Below are 23,893 nucleotides of genomic sequence, written 5' to 3'. Positions count from 1 at the left end.
AATACATGGATGGCAGTGTGGTGGATATAATGAACATAAAATAATACATGGATGGCAGTGTGGTGTATAATAATGAACATAAAATAATACATGGATGGCAGTGTGGTGGATATAATGAACATAAAATAATACATGGATGGCAGTGTGGTGGATATAAAGAACATAAAATAATACATGAATGGCAGTGTGGTGGATATAATGAACATAAAATAATACATGGATGGCAGTGTGGTGGATATAATAAACATAAAATAATACATAGATGGCAGTGTGGTGGATGTAATGAACATAAAATAATACATGGATGGCGGTGTGGTGGATGTAATGAACATAAAATAATACATGGATGGCAGTGTGGTTGATATAATGAACATAAAATAATACATGGATGGCAGTGTGGTGGATATAATGAACATAAAATAATACATGGATGGCAGTGTGGTGGATGTAATGAACATAAAATAATACATGGATGGCAGTGTGGTGGATATAATGAACATAAAATAATACATGGATGGCAGTGTGGTGGATGTAATGAACATAAAATAATACATGGATGGCAGTGTGGTGGATATAAAGAACATAAAATAATACATGAATGGCAGTGTGGTGGATATAATGAACATAAAATAATACATGGATGGCAGTGTGGTGGATATAAAGAACATAAAATAATACATGGATGGCAGTGTGGTGGATGTAATGAACATAAAATAATACATGGATGGCAGTGTGGTGGATATAATGAACATAAAATAATACATGGATGGCAGTGTGGTGGATGTAATGAACATAAAATAATACATGGATGGCAGTGTGGTGGATATAATGAACATAAAATAATACATGGATGGCAGTGTGGTGGATGTAATGAACATAAAATAATACATGGATGGCAGTGTGGTGGATATAATGAACATAAAATAATACATGGATGGCAGTGTGGTGGATATAATGAACATAAAATAATACATGGATGGCAGTGTGGTGGATGTAATGAACATAAAATAATACATGGATGGCAGTGTGGTGGATATAATGAACATAAAATAATACATGGATGGCAGTGTGGTGGATGTAATGAACATAAAATAATACATGGATGGCAGTGTGGTGGATATAATGAACATAAAATAATACATAGATGGCAGTGTGGTGGATGTAATGAACATAAAATAATACATGGATGGCAGTGTGGTTGATATAATGAACATAAAATAATACATGGATGGCAGTGTGGTGGATGTAATGAACATAAAATAATACATGGATGGCAGTGTGGTGGATATAATGAACATAAAATAATACATGGATGGCAGTGTGGTGGATATAATGAACATAAAATAATACATGGATGGCAGTGTGGTGGATGTAATGAACATAAAATAATACATGGATGGCAGTGTGGTGGATATAATGAACATAAAATAATACATAGATGGCAGTGTGGTGGATGTAATGAACATAAAATAATACATGGATGGCGGTGTGGTGGATGTAATGAACATAAAATAATACATGGATGGCAGTGTGGTTGATATAATGAACATAAAATAATACATGGATGGCAGTGTGGTGGATGTAATGAACATAAAATAATACATGGATGGCAGTGTGGTGGATATAATGAACATAAAATAATACATGGATGGCAGTGTGGTGGATGTAATGAACATAAAATAATACATGGATGGCAGTGTGGTGGATATAATGAACATAAAATAATACATAGATGGCAGTGTGGTGGATGTAATGAACATAAAATAATACATGGATGGCAGTGTGGTTGATATAATGAACATCAAATAATACATGGATGGCAGTGTGGTGGATGTAATGAACATAAAATAATACATGGATGGCAGTGTGGTGGATATAATGAACATAAAATAATACATGGATGGCAGTGTGGTGGATGTAATGAACATAAAATAATACATGGATGGCAGTGTGGTGGATATAATGAACATAAAATAATACATGGATGGCAGTGTGGTGGATGTAATGAACATAAAATAATACATGGATGGCAGTGTGGTGGATATAATGAACATAAAATAATACATGGATGGCAGTGTGGTGGATATAATGAACATAAAATAATACATAGATGGCAGTGTGGTGGATGTAATGAACATAAAATAATACATGGATGGCAGTGTGGTTGATATAATGAACATAAAATAATACATGGATGGCAGTGTGGTGGATGTAATGAACATAAAATAATACATGGATGGCAGTGTGGTGGATATAATGAACACAAAATAATACATGGATGGCAGTGTGGTGGATATAATGAACATAAAATAATACATGGATGGCAGTGTGGTGGATATAATGAACATAAAATAATACATAGATGGCAGTGTGGTGGATGTAATGAACATAAAATAATACATGGATGGCAGTGTGGTTGATATAATGAACATAAAATAATACATGGATGGCAGTGTGGTGGATGTAATGAACATAAAATAATACATGGATGGCAGTGTGGTGGATATAATGAACATAAAATAATACATGGATGGCAGTGTGGTGGATATAAAGAACATAAAATAATACATGGATGGCAGTGTGGTGGATATAATCAACATAAAATAATACATGGATGGCGGTGTGGTTGATGTAATGAACATAAAATAATACATGGATGGCAGTGTGGTGGATATAATGAACATAAAATAATACATGGATGGCAGTATGGTGGATGTAAATGAACATAAAATAATACATGGATGGCAGTGTGGTTGATATAATGAACATAAAATAATACATGGATGGCAGTGTGGTGGATGTAATGAACATAAAATAATACATGGATGGCAGTATGGTGGATATAATGAACATAAAATAATACATGGATGGCAGTGTGGTGGATGTAATGAACATAAAATAATACATGGATGGCAGTGTGGTGGATATAATGAACATAAAATAATACATAGATGGCAGTGTGGTGTATAATAATGAACATAAAATAATACATGGATGGCAGTGTGGTGGATATAATGAACATAAAATAATACATGGATGGCAGTGTGGTGGATATAATGAACATAAAATAATACATGAATGGCAGTGTGGTGGATATAATAAACATAAAATAATACATGGATGGCAGTGTGGTGGATATAATGAACATAAAATAATACATGGATGGCAGTGTGGTGGATATAATGAACATAAAATAATACATGGATGGCAGTGTGGTGGATGTAATGAACATAAAATAATACATGGATGGCAGTGTGGTGGATGTAATGAACATAAAATAATACATGGATGGCAGTGTGGTGTATAATAATGAACATAAAATAATACATGGATGGCGGTGTGGTGGATATAATGAACATAAAATAATACATGGATGGCAGTGTGGTGGATATAATGAACATAAAATAATACATGAATGGCAGTGTGGTGGATATAATGAACATAAAATAATACATGGATGGCAGTGTGGTGGATATAATGAACATAAAATAATACATGGATGGCAGTGTGGTGGATATAATGAACATAAAATAATACATGGATGGCAGTGTGGTGGATATAATGAACATAAAATAATACATGAATGGCAGTGTGGTGGATATAATAAACATAAAATAATACATGGATGGCAGTGTGGTGGATATAATGAACATAAAATAATACATGGATGGCAGTGTGGTGGATATAATGAACATAAAATAATACATGGATGGCAGTGTGGTGGATGTAATGAACATAAAATAATACATGGATGGCAGTGTGGTGGATGTAATGAACATAAAATAATACATGGATGGCAGTGTGGTGTATAATAATGAACATAAAATAATACATGGATGGCAGTGTGGTGGATATAATGAACATAAAATAATACATGGATGGCAGTGTGGTGGATATAATAAACATAAAATAATACATGAATGGCAGTGTGGTGGATATAATGAACATAAAATAATACATGGATGGCAGTGTGGTGGATATAATGAACATAAAATAATACATGGATGGCAGTGTGGTGGATATAATGAACATAAAATAATACATGGATGGCGGTGTGGTGGATATAATGAACATAAAATAATACATGAATGGCAGTGTGGTGGATATAATGAACATAAAATAATACATGGATGGCAGTGTGGTGGATATAATGAACATAAAATAATACATGGATGGCAGTGTGGTGGATATAAAGAACATAAAATAATACATGAATGGCAGTGTGGTGGATATAATGAACATAAAATAATACATGGATGGCAGTGTGGTGGATATAATGAACATAAAATAATACATGGATGGCAGTGTGGTGGATATAATGAACATAAAATAATACATGGATGGCGGTGTGGTGGATATAATGAACATAAAATAATACATGGATGGCAGTGTGGTGGATATAATGAACATAAAATAATACATGAATGGCAGTGTGGTGGATATAATGAACATAAAATAATACATGGATGGCAGTGTGGTGGATGTAATGAACATAAAATAATACATGGATGGCAGTGTGGTGGATGTAATGAACATAAAATAATACATGGATGGCAGTGTGGTGGATATAATGAACATAAAATAATACATGGATGGCAGTGTGGTGGATGTAATGAACATAAAATAATACATGGATGGCAGTGTGGTGGATGTAATGAACATAAAATAATACATGGATGGCAGTGTGGTGGATGTAATGAACATAAAATAATACATGGATGGCAGTATGGTGGATATAATGAACATAAAATAATACATGGATGGCAGTGTGGTGGATGTAATGAACATAAAATAATACATGGATGGCAGTGTGGTGGATATAATGAACATAAAATAATACATAGATGGCAGTGTGGTGTATAATAATGAACATAAAATAATACATGGATGGCAGTGTGGTGGATATAATGAACATAAAATAATACATGGATGGCAGTGTGGTGGATATAATGAACATAAAATAATACATGAATGGCAGTGTGGTGGATATAATAAACATAAAATAATACATGGATGGCAGTGTGGTGGATATAATGAACATAAAATAATACATGGATGGCAGTGTGGTGGATATAATGAACATAAAATAATACATGGATGGCAGTGTGGTGGATGTAATGAACATAAAATAATACATGGATGGCAGTGTGGTGGATGTAATGAACATAAAATAATACATGGATGGCAGTGTGGTGTATAATAATGAACATAAAATAATACATGGATGGCGGTGTGGTGGATATAATGAACATAAAATAATACATGGATGGCAGTGTGGTGGATATAATGAACATAAAATAATACATGAATGGCAGTGTGGTGGATATAATGAACATAAAATAATACATGGATGGCAGTGTGGTGGATATAATGAACATAAAATAATACATGGATGGCAGTGTGGTGGATATAATGAACATAAAATAATACATGGATGGCAGTGTGGTGGATATAATGAACATAAAATAATACATGAATGGCAGTGTGGTGGATATAATAAACATAAAATAATACATGGATGGCAGTGTGGTGGATATAATGAACATAAAATAATACATGGATGGCAGTGTGGTGGATGTAATGAACATAAAATAATACATGGATGGCAGTGTGGTGGATGTAATGAACATAAAATAATACATGGATGGCAGTGTGGTGTATAATAATGAACATAAAATAATACATGGATGGCAGTGTGGTGGATATAATGAACATAAAATAATACATGGATGGCAGTGTGGTGGATATAATAAACATAAAATAATACATGAATGGCAGTGTGGTGGATATAATGAACATAAAATAATACATGGATGGCAGTGTGGTGGATATAATGAACATAAAATAATACATGGATGGCGGTGTGGTGGATATAATGAACATAAAATAATACATGAATGGCAGTGTGGTGGATATAATGAACATAAAATAATACATGGATGGCAGTGTGGTGGATATAATGAACATAAAATAATACATGGATGGCAGTGTGGTGGATATAAAGAACATAAAATAATACATGGATGGCAGTGTGGTGGATATAATGAACATAAAATAATACATGGATGGCAGTGTGGTGGATATAATGAACATAAAATAATATATGGATGGCGGTGTGGTGGATATAATGAACATAAAATAATACATGGATGGCAGTGTGGTGGATATAATGAACATAAAATAATACATGGATGGCAGTGTGGTGGATATAATGAACATAAAATAATACATGGATGGCAGTGTGGTGGATGTAATGAACATAAAATAATACATGGATGGCAGTGTGGTGGATGTAATGAACATAAAATAATACATGGATGGCAGTGTGGTGGATATAATGAACATAAAATAATACATGGATGGCAGTGTGGTGGATGTAATGAACATAAAATAATACATGGATGGCAGTGTGGTGGATGTAATGAACATAAAATAATACATGGATGGCAGTGTGGTGGATATAATGAACATAAAATAATACATGGATGGCAGTGTGGTGGATATAATGAACATAAAATAATACATGGATGGCAGTGTGGTGGATGTAATGAACATAAAATAATACATGGATGGCAGTGTGGTGGATATAATGAACATAAAATAATACATGGATGGCAGTGTGGTGGATGTAATGAACATAAAATAATACATGGATGGCAGTGTGGTGGATGTAATGAACATAAAATAATACATGGATGGCAGTGTGGTGGATGTAATGAACATAAAATAATACATGGATGGCAGTGTGGTGGATGTAATGAACATAAAATAATACATGGATGGCAGTGTGGTGGATGTAATGAACATAAAATAATACATGGATGGCAGTGTGGTGTATAATAATGAACATAAAATAATACATGGATGGCAGTGTGGTGGATATAATGAACATAAAATAATACATGGATGGCAGTGTGGTGGATATAATGAACATAAAATAATACATGGATGGCAGTGTGGTGGATGTAATGAACATAAAATAATACATGGATGGCAGTGTGGTGGATGTAATGAACATAAAATAATACATGGATGGCAGTGTGGTGGATGTAATGAACATAAAATAATACATGGATGGCAGTGTGGTGTATAATAATGAACATAAAATAATACATGGATGGCAGTGTGGTGGATATAATGAACATAAAATAATACATGGATGGCAGTGTGGTGGATATAATGAACATAAAATAATACATGGATGGCAGTGTGGTGGATATAATGAACATAAAATAATACATGGATGGCAGTGTGGTGGATATAATGAACATAAAATAATACATGGATGGCAGTGTGGTGGATGTAATGAACATAAAATAATACATGGATGGCAGTGTGGTGGATATAATGAACATAAAATAATACATGGATGGCAGTGTGGTGGATGTAATGAACATAAAATAATACATGGATGGCAGTGTGGTGGATGTAATGAACATAAAATAATACATGGATGGCAGTGTGGTGGATGTAATGAACATAAAATAATACATGGATGGCAGTGTGGTGGATGTAATGAACATAAAATAATACATGGATGGCAGTGTGGTGTATAATAATGAACATAAAATAATACATGGATGGCAGTGTGGTGGATATAATGAACATAAAATAATACATGGATGGCAGTGTGGTGGATATAATGAACATAAAATAATACATGGATGGCAGTGTGGTGGATATAATGAACATAAAATAATACATGGATGGCAGTGTGGTGGATGTAATGAACATAAAATAATACATGGATGGCAGTGTGGTGGATGTAATGAACATAAAATAATACATGGATGGCAGTGTGGTGGATGTAATGAACATAAAATAATACATGGATGGCAGTGTGGTGGATGTAATGAACATAAAATAATACATGGATGGCAGTGTGGTGGATGTAATGAACATAAAATAATACATGGATGGCAGTGTGGTGGATGTAATGAACATAAAATAATACATGGATGGCAGTGTGGTGTATAATAATGAACATAAAATAATACATGGATGGCAGTGTGGTGGATATAATGAACATAAAATAATACATGGATGGCAGTGTGGTGGATATAATGAACATAAAATAATACATGGATGGCAGTGTGGTGGATGTAATGAACATAAAATAATACATGGATGGCAGTGTGGTGGATGTAATGAACATAAAATAATACATGGATGGCAGTGTGGTGGATGTAATGAACATAAAATAATACATGGATGGCAGTGTGGTGGATGTAATGAACATAAAATAATACATGGATGGCAGTGTGGTGGATGTAATGAACATAAAATAATACATGGATGGCAGTGTGGTGGATGTAATGAACATAAAATAATACATGGATGGCAGTGTGGTGGATGTAATGAACATAAAATAATACATGGATGGCAGTGTGGTGGATATAATGAACATAAAATAATACATGGATGGCAGTGTGGTGTATAATAATGAACATAAAAAAATACATGGATGGCAGTGTGGTGTATAATAATGAACATAAAATAATACATGGATGGCAGTGTGGTGGATATAATGAACATAAAATAATACATGGATGGCAGTGTGGTGTATAATAATGAACATAAAATAATACATGGATGGCAGTGTGTTGGATATAATGAACATAAAATAATACATGGATGGCAGTGTGGTGGATGTAATGAACATAAAATAATACATGGATGGCAGTGTGGTGGATGTAATGAACATAAAATAATACATGGATGGCAGTGTGGTGGATGTAATGAACATAAAATAATACATGGATGGCAGTGTGGTGGATATAATGAACATAAAATAATACATGGATGGCAGTGTGGTGGATGTAATGAACATAAAATAATACATGGATGGCAGTGTGGTGGATATAATGAACATAAAATAATACATGGATGGCAGTGTGGTGGATGTAATGAACATAAAATAATACATGGATGGCAGTGTGGTGGATGTAATGAACATAAAATAATACATGGATGGCAGTGTGGTGGATATAATGAACATAAAATAATACATGGATGGCAGTGTGGTGGATGTAATGAACATAAAATAATACAACTTTTCACTTAGAGTATTATAACCTGTGGAATGTGGGAGTATTTACCTGATATTGTTATTCAGCTATGTAATCCAAAATCACTACAATATGTATAGTCTGATGTGCATTTTCTTGCTCTTTTCTTTGCTGAATATCTATACCCAAGCACAGGTCATTACATATAAAAGAATGGGACAAAGAAACTGGCATGTTGCTGCTTCAATTTGTTCTGCATCACAGAAGTATTCAGATCACATCATTTTTTGACAACAGAAAAGCATTTGTTTTCTGATTTAAATCACTAAATATTTCCAAAGTTCTTGTATACTTTTTCATCGTTATTATTAAGAATTTTTCTTGTTTATTACTTAATATGAGACATGAGTTGTAACCACATCATTTCACATACATTCTATCCCAGAGCTCATAGTGCTTTGATAAGACTGAAAAATATTTCACCTCCTCTACCTATATAAATGGTGAATTTGCTATATAAATAAACACTAACTTCTTCAACAACCCACCTCTATAACAATGACGGAGATGAGTCCATAGTCACAATGGCACATAGCTCTTCAGTTAACAATGTGAGTATAATGACTAGTCAACATCAAACATCCCACCTCTATAACAATGACGGAGATGAGTCCATAGTCACAATGGCACATAGCTCTTCAGTTAACAATGTGAGTATAATGACTAGTCAACATCAAACATCCCACCTCTATAACAATGACGGAGATGAGTCCATAGTCACAATGGCACATAGCTCTTCAGTTAACAATGTGAGTATAATGACTAGTCAACATCAAACATCCCACCTCTATAACAATGACGGAGATGAGTCCATAGTCACAATGGCACATAGCTCTTCGGTTAACAATGTGAGTATAATGACTAGTCAACATCAAACATCCCACCTCTATAACAATGACGGAGATGAGTCCATAGTCACAATGGCACATAGCTCTTCAGTTAACAATGTGAGTATAATGACTAGTCAACATCAAACATCCCACCTCTATAACAATGACGGAGATGAGTCCATAGTCACAATGGCACATAGCTCTTCAGTTAACAATGTGAGTATAATGACTAGTCAACATCAAACATCCCACCTCTATAACAATGACGGAGATGAGTCCATAGTCACAATGGCACATAGCTCTTCGGTTAACAATGTGAGTATAATGACTAGTCAACATCAAACATCCCACCTCTATAACAATGACGGAGATGAGTCCATAGTCACAATGGCACATAGCTCTTCAGTTAACAATGTGAGTATAATGACTAGTCAACATCAAACATCCCACCTCTATAACAATGACGGAGATGAGTCCATAGTCACAATGGCACATAGCTCTTCAGTTAACAATGTGAGTATAATGACTAGTCAACATCAAACATCCCACCTCTATAACAATGACGGAGATGAGTCCATAGTCACAATGGCACATAGCTCTTCAGTTAACAATGTGAGTATAATGACTAGTCAACATCAAACATCCCACCTCTATAACAATGACGGAGATGAGTCCATAGTCACAATGGCACATAGCTCTTCAGTTAACAATGTGAGTATAATGACTAGTCAACATCAAACATCCCACCTCTATAACAATGACGGAGATGAGTCCATAGTCACAATGGCACATAGCTCTTCAGTTAACAATGTGAGCATAATCACTGGCCAACATCAAACATCCCACCTCTATAACAATGACGGAGATGAGTCCATAGTCACAATGGCACATAGCTCTTCAGTTAACAATGTGAGTATAATGACTAGTCAACATCAAAACATCCCACCTCTATAACAATGACGGAGATGAGTCCATAGTCACAATGGCACATAGCTCTTCAGTTAACAATGTGAGTATAATGACTAGTCAACATCAAAACATCCCACCTCTATAACAATGACGGAGATGAGTCCATAGTCACAATGGCACATAGCTCTTCAGTTAACAATGTGAGTATAATGACTAGTCAACATCAAACATCCCACCTCTATAACAATGACGGAGATGAGTCCATAGTCACAATGGCACATAGCTCTTCAGTTAACAATGTGAGTATAATGACTAGTCAACATCAAAACATCCCACCTCTATAACAATGACGGAGATGAGTCCATAGTCACAATGGCACATAGCTCTTCAGTTAACAATGTGAGCATAATCACTGGCCAACATCAAACATCCCACCTCTATAACAATGACGGAGATGAGTCCATAGTCACAATGGCACATAGCTCTTCAGTTAACAATGTGAGTATAATGACTAGTCAACATCAAAACATCCCACCTCTATAACAATGACGGAGATGAGTCCATAGTCACAATGGCACATAGCTCTTCAGTTAACAATGTGAGTATAATGACTAGTCAACATCAAACATCCCACCTCTATAACAATGACGGAGATGAGTCCATAGTCACAATGGCACATAGCTCTTCAGTTAACAATGTGAGTATAATGACTAGTCAACATCCCACTGCTACACCCTTGATGGAGATGAGTCTATAGTCACAAAAGGGGACATAACTCTTCAATACCAGTGTGAATATAATGACTAGCCAACATCCCACCACTATACCCATGATGGAGAAGAGTCTATGGTCACTAGCATAATGACTAGTCAGCATCCCACCGCTATACCCATGATAGTCACAAAATGGCACATGACTCTTCAAAAAGACTGAGTATAATCACTAATCAACATGCAAACCTGATAATGATGACCAAAATATGTACGTAGTTTTGCAGTACTCCAGTGAAAGCTTCTTGAGCTGATGCATTCGCAACACTCTGTCACACACTGAATGCAACTGTAAGTCACAAGGGCATTAACTTTAATAAAAATTTGTCAAATGTACATTTTAAATGAAGGCCATAATATGAAACAAGTTTCACAATGATCCTTTAAACAAAAGTCCCTAGAAGGGACTGATCCTCTAATGGATGAAAAGAATTTCCAGGAATTCGAGATTTGTTGTTGTTGTTGTAGGGTTTAACACCATTTTTCAGCACACGACAGGCTATACATGGCGGCCAGTATTAATGGTGGAGGAAGAACCCCGGAAAGAACCACCGACCCACGAGAAGCTACTGGCAAGCTTTCTCACATACCCACATTAGCCTAATTCGAGACTCAAACCCACGTTGACAGAGGTGAGATGGCAGTGATCCGTAACAGAAGCACTTTAGACCACTCTGCCACTTGGGGCCCCTGGAATTCGAGATAATGTCTTTCATTTGACTGCAGAGTGTTGAACAATCTCTCATATTCTTCAAAGAATTTCAAATTAGCTGCTGTGCTGGACATAATGGATGTCAGATTTGCACCACTTTAATTTAGGACCAACAAGACATCATAAGTAGTTTTCTGGTGGAAGCCCCAAGTTGATATGACTTTCAATTCTGGAGGAGTAACAGTACAATTTTCAAGATGTGTGCCATGGTGACCACCCTGGATAATAGGCTGGCATACTCTCCATTTATTACTAACTATACATCCAACAAAATCTTTTGGTGAAAGCACAATATCGATATTACAAGCCATCAAGAAGGAGTAATAATAACAAGATTTTCAAAATGACCATATTGGATCAGCACCATTTTCATCTTGAACCAACTATGGCAATATGACTTCTCATTCAGCAGGAGTAGCAAAAACAAGATTTACAAGATGGCCACTGTGGTGGCCATATTGGACAAAATTTTCAATATGGCAACCATCATATTAGCACCAGCTTCACATGTGACCAGCTCAATACTGATATGACCATTCATTAAGGAAAAGCAATGATAATAATGTTTAAAAGAAAGACACTGTGGTGGTCATATTAAACATAAGATCTGCACCATTTTCACTTAGGATCAAGAAGACAGAAAACCCCACATCAATATGACTTTCGATTCTGAAGGGGCAACAAAAACAAGATTTCAAAATGGACACTGTGATGGCCAAACTGTACATCAGATCAGCAACATTTTCATTTTTGACCAACTAGATATCATAAAAAAATCTGTTAGTGAAAATCCCATGTGGATATGACCATCCTTTTGGTGGGAGTAGCAATAACATAGATTTTCAAGATGGCCATACTTGATGTCTGAGCAGCGCCATTTTCATTGGATCAACCAGACATCATTAGAAGTCTTTTAGTGAAAACTCCATGTTAATATTATAATCCCTTCAGAAGCAGTCATGATAACAAAGATCTTCAAGATGGCCAATATGGCAGGCATATTGGACACTGGATTGGCACCATTCTTTTAGTGAAAACTCCATGTTAATATTATAATCCCTTCAGAAGCAGTCATGATAACAAAGATCTTCAAGATGGCCAATATGGCAGCCATATTGGACACTGGATTGGCACCATTTTCATGTATGACCAGCTAGACATCACAACAGCTAGACATCACAAGAAGTCTTTTGGTGAAAACCTCTGTCAATATAATTTGCCATTCAGCAGGTGTAACAAGAACAAGATTTTTCAAGATGGTGACTACAGTGGCACCATTTTCATTTAGGACTATAACTAGACATCATAAGAACTCTTTTTGTGCAAACCCCATGTTGACGTGACCATTCTTTCAGGAGGAGTAGTGATAATAAGATTTTCAAGATTGCCATTGTGGGTTTCAATATTGCCATTAAGGCAGCCATATTGGATATATAAACAACAGCATTTTCAGAAAGGACCAATTAGACTACGGGGTGAACATGAGTGTAAAGTTTCATGGATCTTCAGGTACGTTTAGTTCAGAAGATGTAGTTATAACAAACTTGTGCTAATAGTCAGATGATAGCAATTGTCAAAAGACCATCCAAAAAGTTCTTCCTGCCTGTGACTAGCAGAGGCAAAAATGCAAGAAAAATTGCATTCACAGGATTCTATTTTGCATTGCATTCAGCTGTGGGTCAAAAGGGCAATAACTGTTGCATTTGTTTTGTGCTCAAATTCAACTAACATATCTTACATTCAAGACTTTTTCCTTTCCATTCAGGAGCAGAAACGTTTAGATTCCTTAATCAAACATATTAATCAATGGATGATCTATCATGAAATTCTCATTATCAAATTCTAATTCGGTACTCTGATTCTGCTGAAGCATCCCCTTCAAGGGATATTGTATCAATAATCAATCTCTCTAGACATAGCTAACAGAGGAAAATCAAAGTGTTGAGAACAAAGAAGGCTTGTATGGTTAGGATAATAAGATACATTAATTATGATAAATATGCTAAATATATAAATACACACCTGACTTCCCATATTCTACACTTTCCAGTGATGGAAATGACTCTATAGTACCACAAAAAGTATGAATCTTTTGAAAATAGTGCAAGCACAATGATTTGTCAACATCTGTTTTGATGCTGACCATATTATGTACTAAGTCCACTAAAAACTGCATGAGAAGTTGCATTCCCAAACTTCTGTTATACACTGCATCTAGATGTTTGTCAAAAATCATGTCAGAATAAATATTAGTCAATAAGTGCATCTTTAGATGATGACTATAATATATACCATGTTTAGCAGCAATCAATAAAAAAACTACAAGACAAACTGTAAACTAGGACATTAATGAGATTATGCCATTTCCTGCATTAAGGTACAATTAAAAAAGGGTAATTATGCATACAATCAATGTGTCAGCCAAGTGATTTGTCAACATACACATCTTCAGTGATTACCATAATATTTACAAATTTCATGGCAAACCAACAAAATCTAGGACCAGTCACACTAATAAGATTGTATCATACGCTGCATTAAGCTACACGACAAAAAGAGCAATAAATCTAAAATAAATTGTGGGAGGAAGTCATTTGTCCAAATGCACATCTTAACATATCATCAAAATATTTATGAAATTTCATGGAAATCCATCAAAAACTGCTTAAGTAGTTGCTCTAACAGGATTGTTGATTAGGTGTTTAATACAATTAAATGATGTTTACACAAAGAATGGAGTCCAGCCAGGGCCCGAGATATGGGTCAGTTCAAGGTCAGGTCAGTGGATATGCACACTAAGCTGGATTAGCAATCAGCCAATCAGAGACAAGGGTCTGCTGTGCTGAGGTAGCTGACAGCAGTCAATGAATTTACAAGTGATCAGCATTGAGAGTGGTCTGTTTTGTTTTGTATTTTATTCCATTCTGAGTTGTTTACTATTCGAACTTGACTGTCTGCCAGGACTCATTTATAGCCTATACTGGATATATGTTGATATAGTTTTGAATTTTGATGTGTGACGCTAGCATATGGATTCATCTGGTTTACATTACAACAATTTACATCGTGTAGCACGGTCTGCTTCACAACCCATGTGTTCTGCTGGGCAATTGCCAATTTAAAATAACTGTGTTTTGCTTCGTGTATATCACCCCATTGTTCTGCGGGCAATTGCTGACTTCTTGTATATTATGGATAAATCGCACCAGCATTTGTCTTCTCATGGGTACAGCGGTCGTAGAGCGGCAAAGAACAGACAACAATGGGGTGTTCAGGCACCAAGAAATTGGTCTGTGGGAAAACTTCTTACTTCTAAAAAAAATATGTGAAATTAACATTATTGTGCCGGCTTCATTAAAGAAGGCTCAACTTGTGCAGATCTACAAGGAAAATTTAAAGTTGATTCAAGATGGTGGCCAAATACGAGCCGTTAGGCCCCTGGATTCGGACTCCCCGGGAAGGGAGGGTTTGCAGCAGTTTGGGATGACATCAGTACCCACAGACTCACCCACTAACCTGGACGAGACTGGGCTCAGCATTTCTGCCAGCCAGCCAGTGGCAATCTACCGATGCAGCTAATCCCTTACTTTCATCCAATCGACCAGCATTGAGAACCAGTCAACATAGTGCACAGCCATGAGCAATAGGAATACCCTGTTCTACATCCCCGGTAGGAGCTGCTCCTAGTACCAGAGGGAATAATCAACCACAACAAGGTGGTGCTCTTAGCACCAGAGGAATTAATCAACCACAACAACAAATACACCAGTGTCATGTGAAGGATACCATTATACTGGAGGCAGTATCATCTCTCCGAGAAGCAGTGATAAAAATGCAAGCCCAGTGAAGTATGTCCAACCATACGGGATACTGAGACACAGTCTCATACCCTCGCAACAGCGATGTCGGCCACGGAAACCAGGTATGGTAACGCTGTGGCTGTTGCCGATTTTTCTCACCATGGCATGCCTATCTCTACACTTCCAGATATTGATCCCGTCAGCATACAACTGCGAATGGAGATCATCACAGGTAAATAAGTAAACTTATCTTTACTTCAATAGGTTATCTATTCCAATTGCCTCCCACAAGACTTTAGGACCGTCACCAGTCATGGAATACTTGGGTATAATTCTAGACTCTGACAAAATGGAATCTAGATTGCTACAAGATAAGCTGAGCTGATTAGCTGCACTGCTTAAAACTTTCCAGCAAAGGAAATCTTGTACGATGAGGGAAATGCTGAGTCTGTTGGGCCATTTACATTATGCATGTCGAGTGATTGCCCCATGTCGGTCGTTCACATCCTATCTAATATCCTTGTCAACAACCCACCATCGAATTGAATCATCATGTAAAAATAAATAGCGAATGTAGACTGGATCTAAAGATGTGGGGTGACTTTATGGCTCAAAGGAACAGAGTTTCTTTTTTCTTGGATTCTAATATTACTGTTGCTACAGATTTTGAGCTCTTTACTGATGCAGCATCAACTCTCGGATTTGGCGTTTTTTTCCAAGGTAGATGGTTCCAAGGATCGTGGCCTGATAATTTAGATGTATTAGGCACATACAAGTTGTCGATGGCCCTGCTGGAAATTTACCCCATTGTAGTTGCAGCCCATACATGGGGCCGTATGTGGCAGAGAAAACAAATTTTGTTCCATTGTGACAACATCAGCACAGTCAAGATAATTATGAAGCGTCGATCTAAGTCTCCCATAATAATGAAATTGCTCAGGCGTTTAACTTGGATATCAGCACAATACTGTTGTGAAATTCTAGCTGAATATGTCCCAGGGAAAGATAACCTCATTGCAGATGCTCTCTCTCATTTTCCGATGGAAAAATTCTGGCATCTGGCTCCAACTGCAGAAAAAACTCCTCACCCATGCCCAGTCTTAGAGGAACTGATATTCTACTAAACAAAACTGTGGACAGGTTAATACAAGCAGCGCATAGCCCACAGATGCAATCGGTCTATTTGTCGGGTTGGAAAACCTTCAGTCATTTTTTGGTCATGTTGGGTCGCTGGGATCATAGGAGTCATCAACCTTCAGGAACAATTGATGAGGATGCCTTTGTTGCTTTTGCAGCATATTGCTTCAAGAGTATTGGTATTCGATATACATCTATCAAGCTGTATTTGTGTGGTGTGAAGTATACATCACCCCCTTGATGGCCATTTATTTTCGTGCTGTCCAAGATTGCAAATGGTATTGCGGGGTGTGAAGAAATTGCAGAATAATGGACCTAACTCAAGGTTACCCATTACCTTCGATATATTGGCACGCATGTGCATCATGCTTCAAAAAGGTTTCTTTAGTCCCTGTGTGGATGGTATGTTGCTTGCTGCATCGTCATTAGCTTTCTTTGCCTTCTTACGTTGTGGCAAATTTATGGTGATGTCAACTACGGATATGGAGTACTTGCATATCAGTGATTTTATTATTGCTGCAGATAATTCTTATGGGATTTTAATGTTGAGAGTGTCAAAGGCTGATCCATTCCGGTATGGTGTGCAGATCAGACTTTTTGCAGTGCATAACTGTACGTGCCCCTTACGGGCTAAATGCGAGTACCTAGCGCTCCGCAGCAGGGTGGGTTGTCTTATACCATTGGACCCCCTATTTACTACAGATGGTATCAATCCACTTTCTAGATCAGTGTTTTTGGAGAAACTACGTTTGCTCCTGCACATACTAGGCTATCCACAAGACAAATTCAATGGGTACTCCTTTTGGATAGGGGCTGCCACTACTGCAGCAAATGCTGGGATCGAGGACCACCTTCTTAAAACGCTAGGCTGTTGGACTTCAGATTCTTATTTACATTATATCAGGACCTCGAATGATGCCATTCTGTGAGCACAGCAGGCCATGTGTGGGTCTACCCATTCATAGCTGAAGTAATGCCATAGGAGCATTTTCAATTACGTCTTTCTCTTGGATAAAGTGCATCTGATGGAAGTATGTGTGTTCTAATATAGGCTAGTTCGTGTGTCAGTGTATTCTTTCAGAGGTGATCATTCAGACTCTTTACATGGAGTTATTTCTGAGAAGGGAGTAAGCAGATTCTGTGTATTGTTCTAAGTATTTAATTGTGTGTTTTCTTTTTCTTCAGTTTTCTACACAGTGAGATCATCAGATTCAGTTGTTTGTGAGGCGTGTTTCACACCGGTAGTGTGTTTAATGTGTTCTGCGGGATCATCAAATTCATTGGCATTGGGTGGCATTTAAGCATTGTGTTTACTAATGTTCTTTGGTTTATCTAGTTGGTTTCTAGTTTAATCAGTTTACTGCATGTGCACTGCAATTGGTTATATGCATCTGACTTAATTATTGAACTATATTGAACTAGATTTTGTGGCAGTTGTGGAAACTTTATTTATACATCAGCCCCCAATGGGGAATAAGCCGTGAACACTGCAGTGCTGAACGTACATTTTTTTAAAAAATAGTTGTCTTAGTTTCATCTTATATGACTTTCCTACAGATTCTTGCACCAAAGACTTGCTTACAACTCCACTCTAGATATAATGTGACTTTAGTCTTGGTATCACCATAACATTGTGTGCAGGCATGGACCCCAGAATAGTCATACCTTGGCACAGGTTCCTGCAGTATTATCCATTTATGATGATTCACAGTTGTATAATCCTTAGTATGGAATGGTTCATTTCATATACATAATTGCATATATTGATTGTAATTTTCATGCTTAATTTAACAGAACTGCAGGTATTTCTGGTCCATATCTATCCATTCCTTGGGGCTCACCTCTGCATACTACTGCAGTTCCATTCTCGGCACACAGCGTCGTTTGGGCATTCTGTTCCCAATCCACTCGACTTACAGACATAACAAGTTGTGGCGACTCTGCCTCAATACAGCGGCAATTCTGCTTTAACAGTTATGTCAGTCAGTCATACTGGCGAGTCCGCCTCAAAACATCGGCAATTCTGCCTGGACATCAGTCATACTGGCAATTCTGCCTGGACATCAGTCATACTGGCAATTCTGCCTGGACATCAGTCATACTGGCAATTCTGCCTCACAGATAGGGCATGCTGGCCATCGGGCCCTGACATCAGTCAGACTGGCGATTCCACCTCATAGTTACATAGTTACTGCATGCTTCTCTACCATCTTACCACAACTAACCTCATGCAGTGGAGGGTGAGACCCAAGGAATGCCAAAGATGTATACTTATGTACTGTTTTATAATGCTAAATAGTTGATGAAAGAGTTTGACACTACCTCTCTATTAGTTCTTCGTATGCTTTAATATCATATATGCAGTTCACCTATCAGTCAGTCCAGCTACAAGTGCATATGGTCCACCTGTCCACCATTCCATTTATTTTATATTGTGTAAAATACAACTTTAAGCTTAAAGACTAAAGGGACACCAACTCTAACAAAAATTGTTGGAACAAAGTGCTTTGTTGACATGCATATCTTCAGGTGATGATATTAATATTTTACCAAGACTCATGGCAATCCATAGAAATCTTTGGGACTAGTTGCATTATTACTATTTATGTATTTGCACTAACAAGTGCCCAAGGAAAGGACAGACATGAGTAATAATAAATACAAACTGCCTCCATAGAGGTGTAACAATAAAACTTTCATAGGAGAAGAAAGTAAAAATTATCTTGGATCAGAAGATGTAAAACTGGACTAAAGCATCTAATCATTATTTCAATTCATTTATAGTTTGAATTTGTGAATTTACAACTCAAATATACCTTTGATGACACATCACTGTCTTTCTTTTCATGGAACTGTGCTAACCAAACTTCAATCTCTTCCCAAGTCTGCAAAAAAATGTTTATATTAGACTTTTAATTAAATCTAGTTTCTAAATTAAACTTTTGAAACATTTCAGACCTGTTTTAAATGGTATGTGATAGCACATAAAAATATATACAACCCCTAACCCTTTTTCTATCACAGAAGTGGTTTTATTTCTACCTGTACAGAATTTTAGATGCAAGATTCAATAGTATCTTATGTATTTACTAACAATTTACAATAAGAAGCAAACTGTTAAATGACCACTTGCATATGAATCATACTTTGTTTGGAAGACACAAGCTCTAAAATGACCATTTGCAATTAGAATCAAACTTTGCTTGAAATACAAAGAAGCTGTTAAATGACCATTTGCAATCTGAAACTGTCAAATGACCATTTGCAATTTAAAACTGTCAAATATCCATTTGCAATCTAAGGACAATTTTATTTTTATAAATTATTGCTGTTGGACCTTGAGAAAAGTTATGAAGTTCTGTCTAGTTAACTCCCTACCCAAAACAAATTAAATATCTATAATTCTTAAAAGATTTTATATCTTAAAATTTCCAAATTTGGAGATTACATTTTGTTGTTTTCATGGAATGGATAAAATGACCCAGAACAAATTAAAAAGGCAGAAGTGAAAATTAGTGAAATGCTGACACCACAAAAAGTGCTTTCATGTAAAGCAATGAAATTATAATGTACGACAATTAAACCTTTTTAGTTCTGCCATATTTATTGGAAAATAAATCAGGTATTATCTTACAAGAACTCAATATGTAATTTGGTATCAGTGATCATATCTGTAGAAGAATGCCAAACAAATTTGTTGCCTCTTCAGGATCTTTACAGACATATCTGAAACACGAGGATTTTGTCCGGCCGAGTTTCTGTGAACACAATAGGTATTTTACATCTTTGCTACATAAACTAATTGGTTACTTGTTAAGTAAGATAAAATTGTTGATGCACCAGCTCTTGTTTGACATACAAGTCACAGCTGAGCTATGTAACTAGGATAAGGATGTTTTACAAATGCTTGCTGCAGTGACAAAATACTCCAAAGTGAGCTCTAAATATCTTCACAGCACAAGCTGTATATACAATTTGGATAACACACATACAAAAGACAAAAGGAATGGAAAAGGAGAGCACATCCTTTGTTCAGAACATTTCTGGAACATCTTGCTCATCTATACACAAACGTGATGACACAACCATGAGTTACAACACTATGAATATAAACTAAGTAACAGAAAGAATCAAATCAACAACTTCTGTAAAACTTAATAAATAATTTAATTATCAGTTATAAAATGAAAACAAAAGATCTTTCAGTAATATGAATTGAATCCAAAATAATCCTAAAAAGTTCTATTCAAGTCCAAAAGAATCAAATATTCTTAATGAATTTCAGATCCTCAAATGTACATATTACAAAGTCATTATCCAGAATTCCTTTAATAATTCACAATAGTTCCAGAATAATCTTCTAATCTAATAAGCAGCTCATAATTCCAATCAATAATCCATACAGATGTCTTCTCTCAAATAATATCAAAACAAAACATTAAATACATCTGAAGACAGATGTTACAACAAGAACAAAACAAAATAAGAACGAAAATATTGTCCAGCCTGAGTTATTTATATTGTTCAAGAACCCGCATGATCTAACCCATCCAATGGGAAATAACTTAATTCTTCTAAGATACCATTTGAATGACCTATCCAATGGGAAACAACCCCTGACTTGTCATCATGTTTACTACTGACATTGTTATTAGTAATCATAAACACATATGTAAACACCTATTCCTAGATTTCCTGCAATATTACACTCTTATCTCAAAAATGAACCTATGCATGTACACAAAATTTAACTATTGATAATCATTACCATTTACAGTCAAGAATAATAAATAATTTATAGATATACATAAAAAATATAGCTTAGTCCCTTCTACATCTAAAGAGACAAATGACTGAAATTGAAGGTAATGATTGCTTTAATATGTATATGGATGTACAATGGGTAGTTAAATTTGTATCTGTGCATTTAGTTTTGGCCTGAGTGGCAGGGGGAATAAGAGTGAAAACTGCTTTAGACATCTGATAATAGTTTGTAGCTAGGAAAACAATAAATATTAACACGTTGTTGTTACTGTTGTAGGGTTTAATGCCATTTTCAGCACATGATAGGCTAGAAGTGGTGACCAGTATTGGTGGAGGAAGAACCCAGGAAAACCCTGGAAAGAACCACTGACCCTTGAGAAGCTACTGGCAGACTTTCTCACAAACCCACAGTGGCTGAATCCGAGACTTGAACCTGCGCAGACAGAGGAGAGATGGCAGTGATCCGTAACGGAGAGCACTTTAGACCACTCGGACACTCGTGGCCCCTAACAAATTGTCATACATGAACAAAGTCTTAAAACCTCTGAAACATTTGACAAGTATTGCACTATATCAAGAAAGAAAAAGGTTTTCTGCTGCATTAAATGAGATAACACAAGTGACAGATATCATATTACATTAAATGTGATAAAACAAGTGACAGATCAAAGAATGTTGCTTTCTGAATCTGTGCTTAATGCCTACACATAAAACAGTTAATTTTTTTGACTTTGGAATGTTTTACTGTCTCCAGCAATTTCAAGGAAAGTGAAATCAAGCAATGCTGACTTGCCTGTTTAACTTTGTTTGGCATAGATCCAATCTGAAGTTCTGCCAAATGCTCAGCTACCAATCTGATGAAATCCTGCTTCTGTGATCCTTCCTCTGCATTAAGAATGAAAATATTAAACTCTGCAGTCAATCTGAATTATATAAATAGATAGGCAAATGGAACATCCAAAATATAACTCAATAATGCATAATGTTGGCTTGATTTTAATGGTGTTGTGATACATTTCAGTGGCAGACTCACAGCAAGACGGATGTGGGTTTTACCGACCAGGTTTGAACCATGTATAGACCAGAGCTGGTTGCCCACTGGTGGTATGCCACAGTACAAGACACCATACTCCAACTGCCTCACACACACATAATTCAAATGCGTTTCTAAATAAGATAGTATGATTTCATTTCAGTGGAGTGAGGACTGTTTCACTGATATACATATAAAATCTCCAAAATCAATACACGTATATTATCTCATTTGCATGCTAACTCACTCATTTATTTATGGCCTTATATGATCTGTTTTACATTTTACCTATATATCAAAACATCAAATACTTTCTTAACAAAGGCAGAGCTGAGACATGTGAAGTAGTCTTTTATGACTAAAATTGTGTCTCCTATCTTCATCCACACCATGCACTCACATTTATTACTGATCAGGTCTATAGCATTTATTTTACTTTTATCAATTCAAGCAATAATTAAATATATCCTCCTAACCCTCTCCCACTCCTGATTTAAAAAGCAAATTTTTAGTAAATTATGTTTCTCCGAGAATACTTACCCGATCACATTAACGTTAGGGATATAAGCCTGCTCCTTCTCGAATCCAGCCCTACTAAAAGATGAAAATTCGTCTTTTCTGTCTATCTCATATAGACCAAAGGGCAATAACTCTTGCCCCTTACCTCCCCTTGCCACCACCAGGTGTCATTAGTTTTTTAAGCTGAGCGATATATATTATACAAGGATGCTCAAATAGCGGGGTGGTTGGGAGGGTTTTTAAGTAATGTGATCGGGTAAATATTCTCGGAGAAACATAATTTACTAAAAATTTGCTTTCTCCTTCAAATACGTTCCCCGATCACATTAACGTTAAGAGAATAGGTAATAG

The 23,893-nt window shown here is 36.1% G+C and overlaps 1 protein-coding gene across 2 annotated transcripts in view; it reads right to left on the bottom strand.

The window, feature by feature from the left end:
• Positions 1-23,893, bottom strand: part of LOC149796931 (uncharacterized) — a 56,204-nt gene that overhangs the window by 5,521 nt on the left and 26,790 nt on the right. For both annotated transcript variants that reach the window (XM_089961610.1, XM_089961611.1), the window contains exons 10-11: positions 22,784-22,875; positions 20,043-20,111 (exon numbers count right to left, since the gene is read on the bottom strand). In XM_089961610.1, coding sequence (XP_089817736.1) covers positions 20,043-20,111; positions 22,784-22,875 — 161 coding nt within the window. The remainder of the gene's footprint in view (positions 1-20,042; positions 20,112-22,783; positions 22,876-23,893) is intronic.

Source organism: Sinohyriopsis cumingii, chromosome 6, assembly GCF_028554795.1.
Source record: "Sinohyriopsis cumingii isolate HCF-2022 chromosome 6, ASM2855479v2, whole genome shotgun sequence".
Taxonomy (NCBI): domain Eukaryota; kingdom Metazoa; phylum Mollusca; class Bivalvia; order Unionida; family Unionidae; genus Sinohyriopsis; species Sinohyriopsis cumingii.
The sequence above is the reverse complement of the archived record's forward strand: the minus strand, read 5'-3'. Positions and strand labels throughout refer to the sequence as shown.